Source organism: Amaranthus tricolor, chromosome 6 (genome assembly GCF_026212465.1).
Source record: "Amaranthus tricolor cultivar Red isolate AtriRed21 chromosome 6, ASM2621246v1, whole genome shotgun sequence".
Classification (NCBI taxonomy): domain Eukaryota; kingdom Viridiplantae; phylum Streptophyta; class Magnoliopsida; order Caryophyllales; family Amaranthaceae; genus Amaranthus; species Amaranthus tricolor.
This window is the reverse complement of record NC_080052.1, coordinates 20,067,866-20,081,175: the sequence shown is the minus strand read 5'-3', so window position 1 is coordinate 20,081,175 and position 13,310 is coordinate 20,067,866. Positions and strand designations below refer to the sequence as shown.

The window sequence follows — 13,310 nt, the reverse complement described above, 5'->3', positions numbered from 1 at the left end:
TGGTATATGGTGAATTAGAAAATTTCGTGTGGTATATGGTGAATTTCGAAGAAACTCAGTGGTATATCATGAAATATCCGAAAAAAATATGAATAAACAAAAATAAATAATTTGGATAGTCTAAAGTAAACCGGAAAATGCATATTTACAGTAAATATATTTCAGCATTTACATGGGCTAGATGAACCGGAAATGCATATTTACCGTCAATAACGGGGTGAAATCAAATCCATTCAAATGCCACTACTTGAACCCATCATATTTACCTGCAGGTCAAACACAACATCTGCCAAATTTAGTTCTGTAACTTCTATAGAGAACTTGTTTGTGAGAAAAAAAATATATAAATAAGAACTAAATATCGTCCAAAAAGAACCAACAGATATTCATGAAAATTGGAACCTCAAAAGTTAGTCCAAAAGGTTAAAGTGATCCTGCGTCGATCAGTAAAAACGCTGCTGATAGATATCTGAAATATTGTCTTGCTCCACACCAGCATGCGGCATAGGCATTGTTTAGAGACTACGCTCTTTTACATTCGTAGCCTATTTTGTGTTGGAATAAGAGGATTCATAGGAAAGCAATGAGAGGATAATCACTGAATGGTGGAATGAAAGGAAAGCGAAGGAAGAAATGCTAATGGAGTATCTTAACGGTATCATCCCACATTAGGATGCCTACATTCCAAAATTCTGAGGTACTCGAGCTATCGGATTGTTCATATACTAAAACAAAAAAGAAAAAATTCTCAAACTAGTGAGCAAATCATGGTCTTATACCCAAAAGCACAAGGGACAATTATCCCCGTAGTGAAGTGTTTGCCTCTATATCACCTTCACAAGCCACCAGTTGCTGCAAATATCACCTTCCTACACTCTCATAACAGGTAAACCTCAACATAAGAAACTATTTCATCCTTAAAATCAATGTTCGGAAGGTTTTCTTCCAGTGAAATTCCAAAAACATAAGGAGATTTTCGGCCTAGCCCAGCACTGTCCAACTGATATCTCAAATATAGAAGTCTAAAGGCCTCTATCCAAACATTAATTCAAGAAAAACTTCCTTCTGATTCGTATTTCATTTTTAAAAATGAAAGTAACCAGGAAAACACAAGATAAAGCGTAGATGTGCTACTATAAAACAGAGAGCCAAATTATTGAGTGCTTCAATTGTAGTTGAAGCACTGAGAAACATGCGGTTGTAATTTACACACCACAACCACATATGATAGATTGAAAACACAAAAGATCTCTAACCTTTATAGTAAAGTAGAGTTTCACAATTTTGTATGACAATTATCCAAGGTAATTAGCATAATCATTTGATTATAACAATTGAAGTTACAATATGCAACTTAAATACCTAATTTGTCATGGCGAAGACTGTAGGATATACAGTGTTAACGGAGAAGGACTTCCCAAGTTTACAAACAAGGAGAATTTGGCATGAGTGGTACAGAAGGGAAAGCTAGAATCTAAGCTGTGCTAGAAGATTACAGAAAAGAAAGGTGATAAAAAGGAGCTACCCAACTATTATTCACTTCATGTAAAAACAAAAAATTTGTCACATAACCACTAACCACCCAACGGTTGTGACGATGTCCAGATGAAATGAAGGTCAGGTTGCATAGAAATAAACAAGCAGTATTGGCATGAATAGTACACAAAAGGGATAATTAGAATGTAAGTTGTGGTAGAAGATTCGAGAAAATAAAGGTGAGAAAAAAGGAGCTACCCCAATCATTATTCACTTCATGTAAAAACAAAAATTTAGTCAGGTAAACACTAACCACCCAATGGTTGTAACGATGTCCAGATAAAATGAAGGTCAGGTTGCATAGAAAAGTTTACAGACAAGCAGTATTTGGCATGAATGGGTAGTATGGTACAAAAGGGAAAACAAGAATGTAAGTTGTGCTAGAAGATTACAGAAAAGAAAGGTGAGAAAAAAGGATCCACCCCAACTATTATTCACTTAATGTAAAAACAAAAATTTTGTCAGGTAACCACTAACCACCCAATGGTTGTGACGATGTCCAGATGACATGAAGGTCAGGTTGTATCGAGATAAAAATTTATGCATCATGTTTTTATTTGAATGGAACCTAAGCTTTAGATAACCAGCCACAGGAACTAAAACTCTTCAGGAAATTAGAAGAGTAATTTTGTATGGTAGGCATGGAAGCAGATCAAATCAGAAATGCTGGAAATGTATTATCAGAAAATTTCATTACCAGAACGGAACAAAATCCATAAACTGGCATAAGATTCTAATGAAATGTGTAATGGTCATAAATGAAAAGTCAATACCAAAACTTCTTTCATATAGAGGCTTGCTTACTCAGTATTCTGGAGTCAAAATGGGATTCAGAACAAAGTAACAATAAGACACTTTAAGATAAAATGGATATTAGAAACTATCTCAAGGAATACTCGGGAGATAATACAACTTAATTTTGATTTTTTTGAAAAAAAGGAGCAAGACAACAGCTTACCATTTACAAACTTGAGCATCATCTGAGATCCTGTTGTTATAGAGAAACTTGCTGGAAGATAGCATCAATTACTTTTTTGTGGCATCCGTAAACATGGCTCGAGTCCAGTGTTCAATATCTTCAGTTTCAGATGGTGGCGGCAATTTTGGATGCTCAACCAAGTCCCATCCATCAAAGAGGTTCTCATTCTTCCTAGCATCAGCTTTGCTAGTGGTATATAAAAAACTGGGAGCAGAACTTGGGAGATTTCTATCATACATACTTAGCTACATGAAGGAAAAGTAGCACAAGTAAAAACATAAATATCTAATACCATAGTATACTATCACTTGAATTTACAAAGAACAAGCCAATATCTAATGTAAATCAAATATTCAGAACTTCAACAATGAGCAATACTGCAAATGTCAGCATGAGTAAGACAGACATGCTAGGGCTTAAGGGGCCAGTTTGACCATTTCCAACCATTTTCTACCAGGAAACCAAGTGTTCTACTTTTTACCGCATCCTCACCACCATACTAAATATATATGCTTATTAAGGGAGTATTTGGCAAATGGTTGTTGGCTTGTTTAACCAGCTGCAAGTGTTGGTTTTTGTTGGTTTTTAAGCTAACTGTCTTTAAGGGGATATTTGATAAAATCATGTGTTGATTGTTTGTAGTATATATTAGAGAAAAAGTAAGCCAACAAACCAAAAGCGAATGAAAAAAAGTCAATACAGTTAGCTTTTTCATTTTGGCAGAAAAGCTAGTTGGCTAAAAAGCCATTTAACAAACAAGTTTTTTGGCTTTTTAATCAACCTTATAGCCAAAATCCAACAGAATAGCCAGCCTAAAAGCCATTTACCAAATACCCCCTAGGAGAAAAAAAGTTCACCCAATCCACCCGAAAGGGAAAAAAATTGAGCCCATATCCTCATCATGTAACATGGAACTATGAGGGAGCCACTCTGAATGTACTTTGCATGTAGCACTTCAAGATCTCATAAAAAGATTAAAAAAAAAAAATTAATGGCAAGTTTATGTGTCTGATTAAAAATGGCGTTAACAGTAGGATTTCGTACCTAACTTTGAAGGAAAGCTTCATGCCAATGACCAAGGTAATCAACAATTCCAAACATGCGTTTTACTTCACAAATTTTTGTTACCTCTTAAGCATGAAATAATGCAAGAGAAATCTCATTTCAACGACCATGATAATCGTCAAATCAAATGTTTTCTTCAAAAAATTAAATACCCACCCACTCGTAACCTTCTATTGTAATGAAAATAAGAGAAAAAAAAAAGAAAAGAAAAAGATTGCATTCAGTGTTAATAACCATCACCATTAATATTGCCATGCTTACTAGTCAAAAAATGAAATACAACAAAACACAAATTTTAGCTGGAACATGTACCATTAAAGGTTGAGCATGTGCACTTTCCAACATTGTGCTTGAATCAATCATTGAATTCACATTCCAAACAGATTTGTTGAGTTGCTGAACTTGTTTACAGGATCTACAGAAACAAGGGTATCAAATAATATAGTAAGAAAAATACTCTAAACAAGCTTAAATTTATTTTAATTTTCATATGATGTCAAAGCAAAAACTTAAATAGAAAAAGGCGAAAAAGAAAATCAGGAAAGCTGAGCTATATCATTTACTGCAGAATCCCCTCATATATGGCATCTGTCATCGCCCCCTGGTGTGAACCAGAATGATTTTTAATCTAGATTACAAAAGTCTCACAGTACACAAATAGCAAGGAAAAAGTAGAATTAAAATATTTATTACTTGGTTTTGCTGCAGAGAAGGGAGGTAGCAGGAAGACGTACTTATTTCCAATTGTCTATATTTTACTTTAGAACAACAAGAACATTTCATTACTCAACGCAATAAGTGGTTCCCACTTAAGCGGGATTTGGGGACCGTGAGCACAAACATAAAAATCATTGTTGTAACAAAGAGGTTGTTTGACTGACCCTTGACTAGCAACTCTACGTAAATAAGTACATAATATTTCCTCTAGAACGAGGAACATATAAATCACGAGCAATGGCATTTATAGTTTTGATTTTTAGCAGCGCATATCAAGTGTTACTATGCATGTACCATATTTAGAAATCAAAAAACCATTAGAAAAAGACATCAAGGACTCCGTAGAACTAGCCTAACCAATTTTTCCACTAATATTTCTAACGAGCACAAAGCAGATTACAAGAACAAGTTCTGTGGTGCAGGATCAATGGAAAAGGGAATTTCAGAAGCAATGGTCACTGCTTCTCAACACACAGAAACTACATCAAGATCGACTAACTCCCTTTAAGGGACATCACCAAATTAGTCTCTGACAACAATCATTAAATAACCGAAGGTTGTATTCCGAAAAGAAAATAATTTATATCATGATTCGTAATCAAATGTAAATAGAAGACAAGCACTTTGAGACAACCTAGAACAAGCCATTTTCAAGGACAGAACAGATCGAACTTCCTTGGACGAAGAAAGAGTAGCAAGCAATTTTGCAAATGCTTCAAAAGTAGAAGAATCTGAGGGCACATCCAGGCACAGAGAGTTGTAACAATACGCCGTTGCACAAGCCACACTTTTCTTAAGAAGAGCAATCCCTTTCTGCAAGTCATTGTGGGTTTCCATTGAATGCGGTAATGCACAAGAATAATTAAAACTAATACTTCCGGAAGACTGCAGTTTTGGTTTCCTATCAGATTCTACTGATGCAACTCCAAAATGGCCAGATTTCTCAGACCATGAGTTTTCTCCGCCAACAGAGCAACAGTTCTGTCTGGGAATGAAAAGGGGATACTCATTGCTGCAAATAACATAAATAAGCACTAGTAAGTCGGCGTGATAACCAGCTTTGAAGAGTTTATAAAAAAAAATCTCGATTTGAACAAAAATACCTTCGAGAGGATGGACGAGCATTCCAATAAGAATCCCGTTGCCATATTCGAGAACAAGAGCCCTGAAGGAAAAAATCAGATGATGAAAAGAAGAAAAAGCAATAGAAAAGGAGCAGCTAAAATATAAAGGACTTAAATATAGCCTAAAAAGCTAAAATATAAAGCACTTAAATATAGCCTAAAAAAGAAGGGCGAAGGAAGGTTGGCTTTCTGAGTAGTGGAAAGATTGTGCCATCAGTATTTAGCTGTTTGATGCTGATCTTAAAAAGAATGAAATAAATGGATTTTGGGATTTCAGTCTCTCTTCCCGACATTACAAGTTCAATATTTGTGTAGCCTTGGTACAGTTGGAGCCGTTTTTTGTCTTTGTTCAATGACATTCCTCGCTTTTGAAGATGATTACATCATGATAGCGCAAGGGCTTCAGTTTTTTTGTTCTTGACACTTTTTCAGACTGTCAACACTCAACAGGTGTCTTTCTAGTATAATTTTTATTACATTTCTAAAAAAGGTTTAATCTTAGAATTCAAATATTTTAAAATTGCAAGAAAACTTACAGCAAAACCAGAGTTATGAAGAACTGGAAGACATAGGCTCTGAACCACCAGATTCAGCAGTTGAACCATATACCTGTTGGATCAATAGATTTACAATAAAAGCTTCAAAGAAATTTTGATGAAATCACATATTTGTAGTAAGTTGAAGAATTGTGGAAGTTCCTCCAGCTAAACTACTAACTGACAAGACAAAACAGGAACATCAATATTTCAGGAAAAGAAATGAAGAATTACATCATTTGAGCTTCTAATTTAAATATTAGTTAATTATCTACAAATATAACTCTATTGTTCACACATTCAGAAGATGCTTACAGAAGATAGAAAATAAAGTATTTGTCTCAAGCACAAAATAAAAAAGGATACTAATTGTTGAACTGCATTTGCAAAAAAGAAATCTAGTAATCATACCATGAGATAAAGAATATCTAGTATGTGACACCTGAAACATTAGCGTCATCACTTTCAGCATGAAAGTATAACGGAGTCATCTTATTTTACAGTAAAATTTTCATATTCAGCAAAAAAATTAAGTGGTAACAAGAAAAATCAACAAAGTTCATCAAAGGAACAAAAGGTGTAAAAATCTCCTGAAAAAATACACAAAGTAAAAAATAGAAAACAAGAAGTGATACCCCAAAGACGCTGCCAGCTCCTCTGCTGGAACAGAATGAGGATTTAAACCTCGTGGTAACCGAGCGTTACAGATTACATCATATTGACCATTGAATCCATCCTTCTTTTCATTATCCATCTTCACCTGAGTGAAGAAGGAAATTCAGCAAAAGTGACAATGCAAAATAGCAACTCAAGTATCAAAAAAATGTTCTGTAACAATATCTACAAGAAATTCAAATTTCTAATTTACAACTGAAACAAGATTGTTCAGAAACATAGCAGATAATCAGAAAATAACAGCTTGAAAGATGATAGATAGTATGATAGATTGTTCAGAAACATAGCAGATAATCAGAAAATAACAGCTTGAAAGATGATAGATAGTATGATCATAATACTGGATGGTCACGACCATTAATGTGATAGTAGAGTCTGTTTGAAATCTTGTGACCTATAACTTGGTTCCTTCTAAATCAATAAAGTATGTTTAACGCAGAGTTTAGCCAGTGCCAGCAAGGAAGCAAGTCTCAAGTAATTTTTAAGGCTTGAAATCAATGGTTGATTTAATAAGTCAATTAAAATACACAGAATTTAAGTTCTTTATTCTGCAAAGTGATGACATGACAGTTTTTACATGTTATTAGTACAAAAATTAAAAGACTTCCAAAATGACAACTTCTCCCCTTTAATTTCATTATATACAATTGCACAAACCCTTGAACTAAAAAGGGAAACTTTTTGCTTCTTCCCCTGTTGCCCAAACCTCTCCCCTTTTACCTTAACCTTGTTAAGTTAACACACCATAAAACCCAACCCCTCTCCAATCTAAGAGTAATTGTTTTGTGGGAGAGTTTAGTATTACACAATGCACAGTCATAATCAATCTTTTGGCTGTTTTCCCTCGTCATCTCATGAATACCACCCTAATACAAACTAATGAACAAAATCACAGATTCTATCAGCAATCCCAACCTATGTATCCTGGACTTGAATACAGGTAACGAGTAGGGTGTGGATCCTAATTTCCGGCAAGATATTTTTGAATTATACAGGGACATCATCCTAGTAATGGACACAGGTACGAGAATACGGTAGATTATAAAAAAAAAAATAGTTCTAATTTTGTATACCAAAACAAGAATATGGCAAATATTTTTAAAATAAATGTGCCCCAATTTAAAAAGGACAGGAATTTAAGAAATAGAAAAAAAAATTTGCATTGCTTTCCCAAAAAAAAAAAAAAAAAAAGAAGAAAAGTTGCATCAAAGAGTTAAACTGTGAGAAACTGATTTTGCCCAATTAGAACTCTATGGGTAACACCGTAAAAATTTATACTTGATAAAGAAAAAGAAAAAACAAACAACATAGGCATGGCTGATGGCCCACTATAAAGCAAAGGTTGACAATTCAACCAAAAAAGTTAAAATTGTTAAGAAGAAGGAAACGAAAGCTGGTAAAAGTTGGCACTTGGCAGGGAAATTATTAACACCCCAAGCGTCTTTTCATGTCTCCAATGCAAACCCATATTACAAAACACAAAGGAATAAACAAAATACTTTCAACATCATTCCAATATCTGGAATTCCAATACTCAAAAAGTCAAAAATGAAAGATCACAAAAAACATGTCAATACACTCTATTTTCCTTCCATTCAAAAGCCCTAAACTTTCAAAAGAAAATTTCAATAGTTTGACCTTCAAATTGCAGATCTAGGGTATCTTTGACTTTTCTCCTCCATTGTTGTCGTATCCATGTTAATCTCGGTGTACCGAACACGTATTCAGCACCGGTACCCATACCGGACACCGGTGTGCCGGCGAAAATTAATGAGTCAGAGAAACACACATCCCAACCAATCTCCACAATAAGGCTTCCTAGTTAAAGCACTATAAATTTGAAACCTGATAAAAACGACTAAAGGAGTTTCCCTTCTCAATCATTCTTCTGGTTTCATTGGCGGATGTGCTAGAAAAGCTATTAAAGTTCAATAAAATACCTATATACATTGGAGAGAGAAAAAAGAAACAAAAGAATTGGAAAATGGAGAAAATGATAAAATTTCCACTTAAATAAATTATCATATCCTCCCTTATACAATGAAGTCTTATGTTTAATTCAAAGGGGTAAACATTTCATCAACGTTTCTACAATTTCTCTTCCTTTGATATTTTAGCTCCAAAAAAACCACCTTCTTACTCTACAAACTATCGATGACGAAATTTGAAAAAAAGAATGATAAGAAAACTAGAGAAAATAAGTTTTATAGCAAGCAATAATTAAGCCAAACCTCTTTTTGAATTAACATCTAGTATTTACCCATGGATGGCTCAGTAAACTTTATTGTACCCATAGTAGCACCAAGTTACATGAACAAAAGAGCACAAAAACTTTGGACTCGAAAAGTAGTATTTCAATACAATCGAACAGTAGAAAGAAGGCCAATAATATTTAAGTAGAATCTACCAGACGCTGAGGAAACAATTTGCAGATTTGTTTTATAACAACTGATTGTTTATGTAAACGCTCTGAGGTTATCGCCATCTGCAGTCATAGTCAAGATAAAGCATGAGGGACACGTTGAAATTTCTAATTTTCATTGAGCCATATCAAGTCAAGATAAAAAAAAATGAACTAAAATTTCTGCTAAATGACACAGGCAATGCAAACCTGCATAGAAATAACAAATGACTTACATAACCTAAACTCTGAGTGCAGATCCAATTAGGATAAGATTTCTCCAGCTGCTCAACCCGATGTTTCTCTAACTGAACACAAATACAGTCAAATAGAAATGAATATATGTCGCCAAACTGTCTAAAAGATATCAAAATGCAGTGAGACAATCAAAACATAATACTCAGAACATTATAGAAGGAAAAGATTACCATGTTTTGAGAAAACTCGAGCAATCCATATGTCACTTTGAGATCGCTAGAAGCTTTTTCCAATTTTGACTTCCCTGCCATTCGTATGCAACAACTATTATTTGACGCCATCATAAAAAATCAATAACCTCAAAACCACATGAAATAGAAATAAAAACTTCAAACCATGCAGAAGTTGTTCTCTTGCTTTGAGAAGTTTCTCATTCAGCCTTCCAATCTTCTCCATTTGAACGATCTTCCAATTAAGTTGTTCATCAGCCTTTCCCTATCATACAACGACCAATAAACTTAAGTTAAAGTACCTCTTTCTCTCTTTTTTGCCACCTCCCTCCCCCACACACACACACATAGAGACAAATTTTTTTTTTTTTGTTGTTTTCCACCTTCCTTTTGGTAAAACATCACAATATATATATGATTCAACCCAAGCAATTTATTTCCATATAGATCATGAATACACCATAACTCATGATTGATAAATCATAATGCAGCTATATCTTGAAAGGCATAGTACAGATAATCATAGAACAAGACTGAAAATGTAGTAATATACATCAATTCAGAATATTCATACAAACAACCAATAAACCAATAACAATTTGGTGATTTCACTATTCATATTAAATTGTGTAAATATAATACAGTAATATATAGTTGAGTTGTTATTGCACACCCAAATTGACTACTTTTTGACAAGGATGATAGAAAGAGGTAATTGCCTAAATAGTACAGTTATCTCAGGAGAGTGCGTAGACACCTAGCACAAACTCCTTATTCTAAATGTTTGGCTTCAAGCAAAACCAAAGGTAAAGAAAGCCAAAGAAGAACTTAGGATTAAATGGTGGATATTAAATAAGGATAATGCTAAAGTGTTCGCCGAAAAAGTTGTTAAAGAAGTTCGATGGGAGATGACTTCGGAAGCAGAGGATACTTGGACAAAGATGAAAACTTGTATCTTTCGAATAGATATGGATATTTTTGGAGAATTAAGAGGTAGTTTGGTGGTAAAAAAGAATACAACGTGGTGGAATGAGTAGGTCAAGACAAAAGTGACATTTTGCAAGGAGAAATTAAAAGCTTTTAAAGAGGTGTTATATATATATATATATGTATATATATAAATATATATGTATATATGTATATATATATGTATATATGTATATATATATATGTATATATATGTATATATATGTATATATAAATATATATATATATGTATATATATATATATATATATATATATATATATATATATATATGTATATATATATATATATATATATATATATATATATAGTGAGAGAGAGAGAGACAGAATAGCAAAGAAGAGGTTGGCAAAAACTAATGATATAGGTGTAGTAAAGTGTTTTAAGGATAAGGATAAGAATAAGAATATTCTAATTCAAAATGAGAACATTAAGGATCGAATGGATAGTGTTTCTGATGAGCTAATTGAGAGAGAAAAGAAAATATTTTAGGGGACACAACAATCACCCCCTTTGATGAAGATAGAGAATTTATGCGACGAATACAAAAATTAGAGGTAGAGGGGTCTTTGAAGAAACTAAAGCTAAAGAAAGCGATTAGGCCAATGACTGGAGAAGAAGATGACCAATCACAAAAGCAAAAGTATTCTAGTGTCCATTTACAAGAGCAGAGAAGATATCCAAAATTGCTCCAACTATCGAAGAATAAACACATGAGGCATAATATGAAGTTATGAGAAATAGTGAGAGATAAGTATGAGAAGATGTACCTCCGTATCAGAGAACCAAATTGAATTTATGCCAGAGAGATCTATAATGGAATCAATCCATCTTATGACACAAAATAATGGAGTACTATAGAGATAAAAATAGGCTTACACATGACTTTTATTTACTTAGAAAATGCATATAACAAGGTACCAAGAGATGTATTTAGGTAGACAATGACAAAGAAGGGTATTCCTAAGAAATACATTAATATGGTGCAAGATATGCATCGAATAGTAAAGACAAATATTAGAATATGCGGAGGATCAACAGGCCTTCATTGAGGCTCGTCTCTTAGCAGCAGTTGTAGATGATACAACTTGATTAATAGAAGGAGACATGCCTTGGTGCTTGTTGTTTACTGATGACATTATTTTAGAGGAATTAAATGGTAACTTACAACGATGTTGCGAGAGTTGAAGTCACAAGTAACGAGAGGCAATATGAAGCTTGAAAAGAAAGTGATCACTCTAAATGGATGTTTCATATACCTAAGGTCCATATTTCAGAGTAGTAGAGACATTCAACAAAATGTGACCCATAAAAATAATCGTGGGTGAAAAAAAATAGAGAACGGGTGCTGGAATTTATGTGATTGAAGTATAAAGTATGACCTTTAAGCTATAGTTCATCAAACGACCATGACAAGCATTATTGTATGAATCAGAATGTTGGACTTTTAGAAAAGATCATAGTAGAAAGATAGGTAGCATGAATGCAAATGTTTTTGATCGATGAATGGGCATACCTTAGGAGATAGAATTCTAGATGAAGAAAAAAAAAGGATTTGAGAGTTGCAAATATTGAAAAAAGGATGAAAAGAATCATTTAAGGTGGTTTGGAACTTTAGACATGTGCAAAGACGAGTTAGCGAATTGCTAAGTAGAAAGTTGAAGCTCAGAAGACTTAAAAAGAGGACAAGAAAGATCGAAGATGACTTGGAGACATGAGTGGAAGGATATGAAAGATCTAGACTTATAAATTGAGGTGCTAGAAAATTGAACATGAGTTGAGAAGAAGAATCCATGTGGGCGACCATTAGAACTGATATATTGGTTCATGTAGCCGACCTCAATGGGCTTAAAGTTCCGGCATTGTTGTTGTTATAGCACACATGTAGAGGCGAGTCTTACTAAGGTCTTGATCAACTAAAAAATTCAACATTTTTATGGCTACTCTTATGAGAGACCGTCTCAGGGATCTCTCCGCTTATATTCAAGTGCATATCATAATTCTGCCTCATAGAATGATTCATACTATTTTCATTGTTATTTTCCATTTTTTTGGGCCTAGCTTATACTATTATCTTGAATCACTATTTGTTATCCACTTCAAATTTTCCCTTTTTTAGTCCATAAATGTAACTGCAGCTACTGCAAATGCAACGAAGTCTCACATACTATTATCTTGAATCACTATTTGTTATCCACTTCAAATTCGTTTGCCTTTTGAAACAATTAATTAATTTACAACCAAAACCAAAAAGTTGGAAGTGTAGTAAAGATCAAACCTTGGCAACCAATTTGTGGGTTAGCCTCGAGTAAAGATGATCACGCCGACATCGTAAAGATTTCAGCAAGGTATAATACTCAGTCAATCTGAACCCAATTCAACCAATTTATAGTAAATAAAGACGTAATTTTGCAACTTAAAACCCTAATAGAAAATTCAACATCAATTATACCTGTAATTAACACAAACAGTGCAAATTGAAGCGAGATTTGACGTCTCGCAAATCCCGCAGCAACTGGATTTACGATTAGTCATCATAAACCGTTTATCCTACAAAGAGGAAGGTAAAAGAGGTGATCACAATTGTAAAGGGGTTTTGAAGTTCGAATTAATGGAGGATCATTATGAGAGCCCTCGTTAGACTCTCCAGCCTTCTTTTATTTTGATTTTCAGCCGGTCCAGGGACGCGGCCCGACTCATTAAAATTTAATTTAAAAAACAAAAGCAGCTATCGTCTCACGGAGAAACGACCTCAAAACAAGAAGCGAATAAACTAAAAAAATTTATTATGGAAAAATTATTGTGAATAATACAACTTTTTGTTAATTTTTCTACAATAATACTAACTATTAATTAATCATGA

At 33.8% G+C, this 13,310-nt stretch overlaps 1 protein-coding gene across 2 annotated transcripts; it reads right to left on the bottom strand.

Annotated features, from left to right (window-relative positions):
- Positions 1-36: 36 nt before the first annotated feature.
- On the bottom strand, positions 37-13,101 carry LOC130815324 (uncharacterized). 2 transcript variants are annotated; one of them, XM_057681753.1, is made up of 13 exons: positions 12,900-13,100; positions 12,726-12,813; positions 9,627-9,726; positions 9,462-9,535; positions 9,270-9,341; positions 9,040-9,117; positions 6,593-6,717; positions 5,958-6,030; positions 5,401-5,462; positions 4,932-5,309; positions 3,893-3,995; positions 2,495-2,760; positions 37-266 (listed from the first exon to the last, which is right to left on the bottom strand). In XM_057681753.1, the coding sequence occupies exons 1-12, from the start codon at positions 12,983-12,985 to the stop codon at positions 2,563-2,565; spliced, it is 1,437 nt and encodes a 478-aa protein (XP_057537736.1). In that variant the 5' UTR covers positions 12,986-13,100; the 3' UTR covers positions 37-266; positions 2,495-2,562. The 2 variants fall into 2 exon arrangements, with proteins under 2 accessions (XP_057537736.1, XP_057537737.1); XM_057681754.1 differs by lacking the exon at positions 9,040-9,117 and having other exon boundaries at positions 12,900-13,101.
- Between the last annotated feature and the right edge of the window lie 209 nt (positions 13,102-13,310).

Bases quoted from the DNA above. Each gene is read 5' to 3' on its own strand.
- LOC130815324 (XM_057681753.1), bottom strand. From the start codon at position 12,985: ATGATGACTAATCGTAAATCCAGTTGCTGCGGGATTTGCGAGACGTCA. The intron at 9,727-12,725 runs GTTTGATCTTTA...GTTGTATGATAG, and splicing joins CCCACAAATTGGTTGCCAAG to GGAAAGGCTGATGAACAACT. The intron at 2,761-3,892 runs GTACATGTTCCA...TCCTTCATGTAG, and splicing joins CACATGCTCAACCTTTAATG to CTAAGTATGTATGATAGAAA.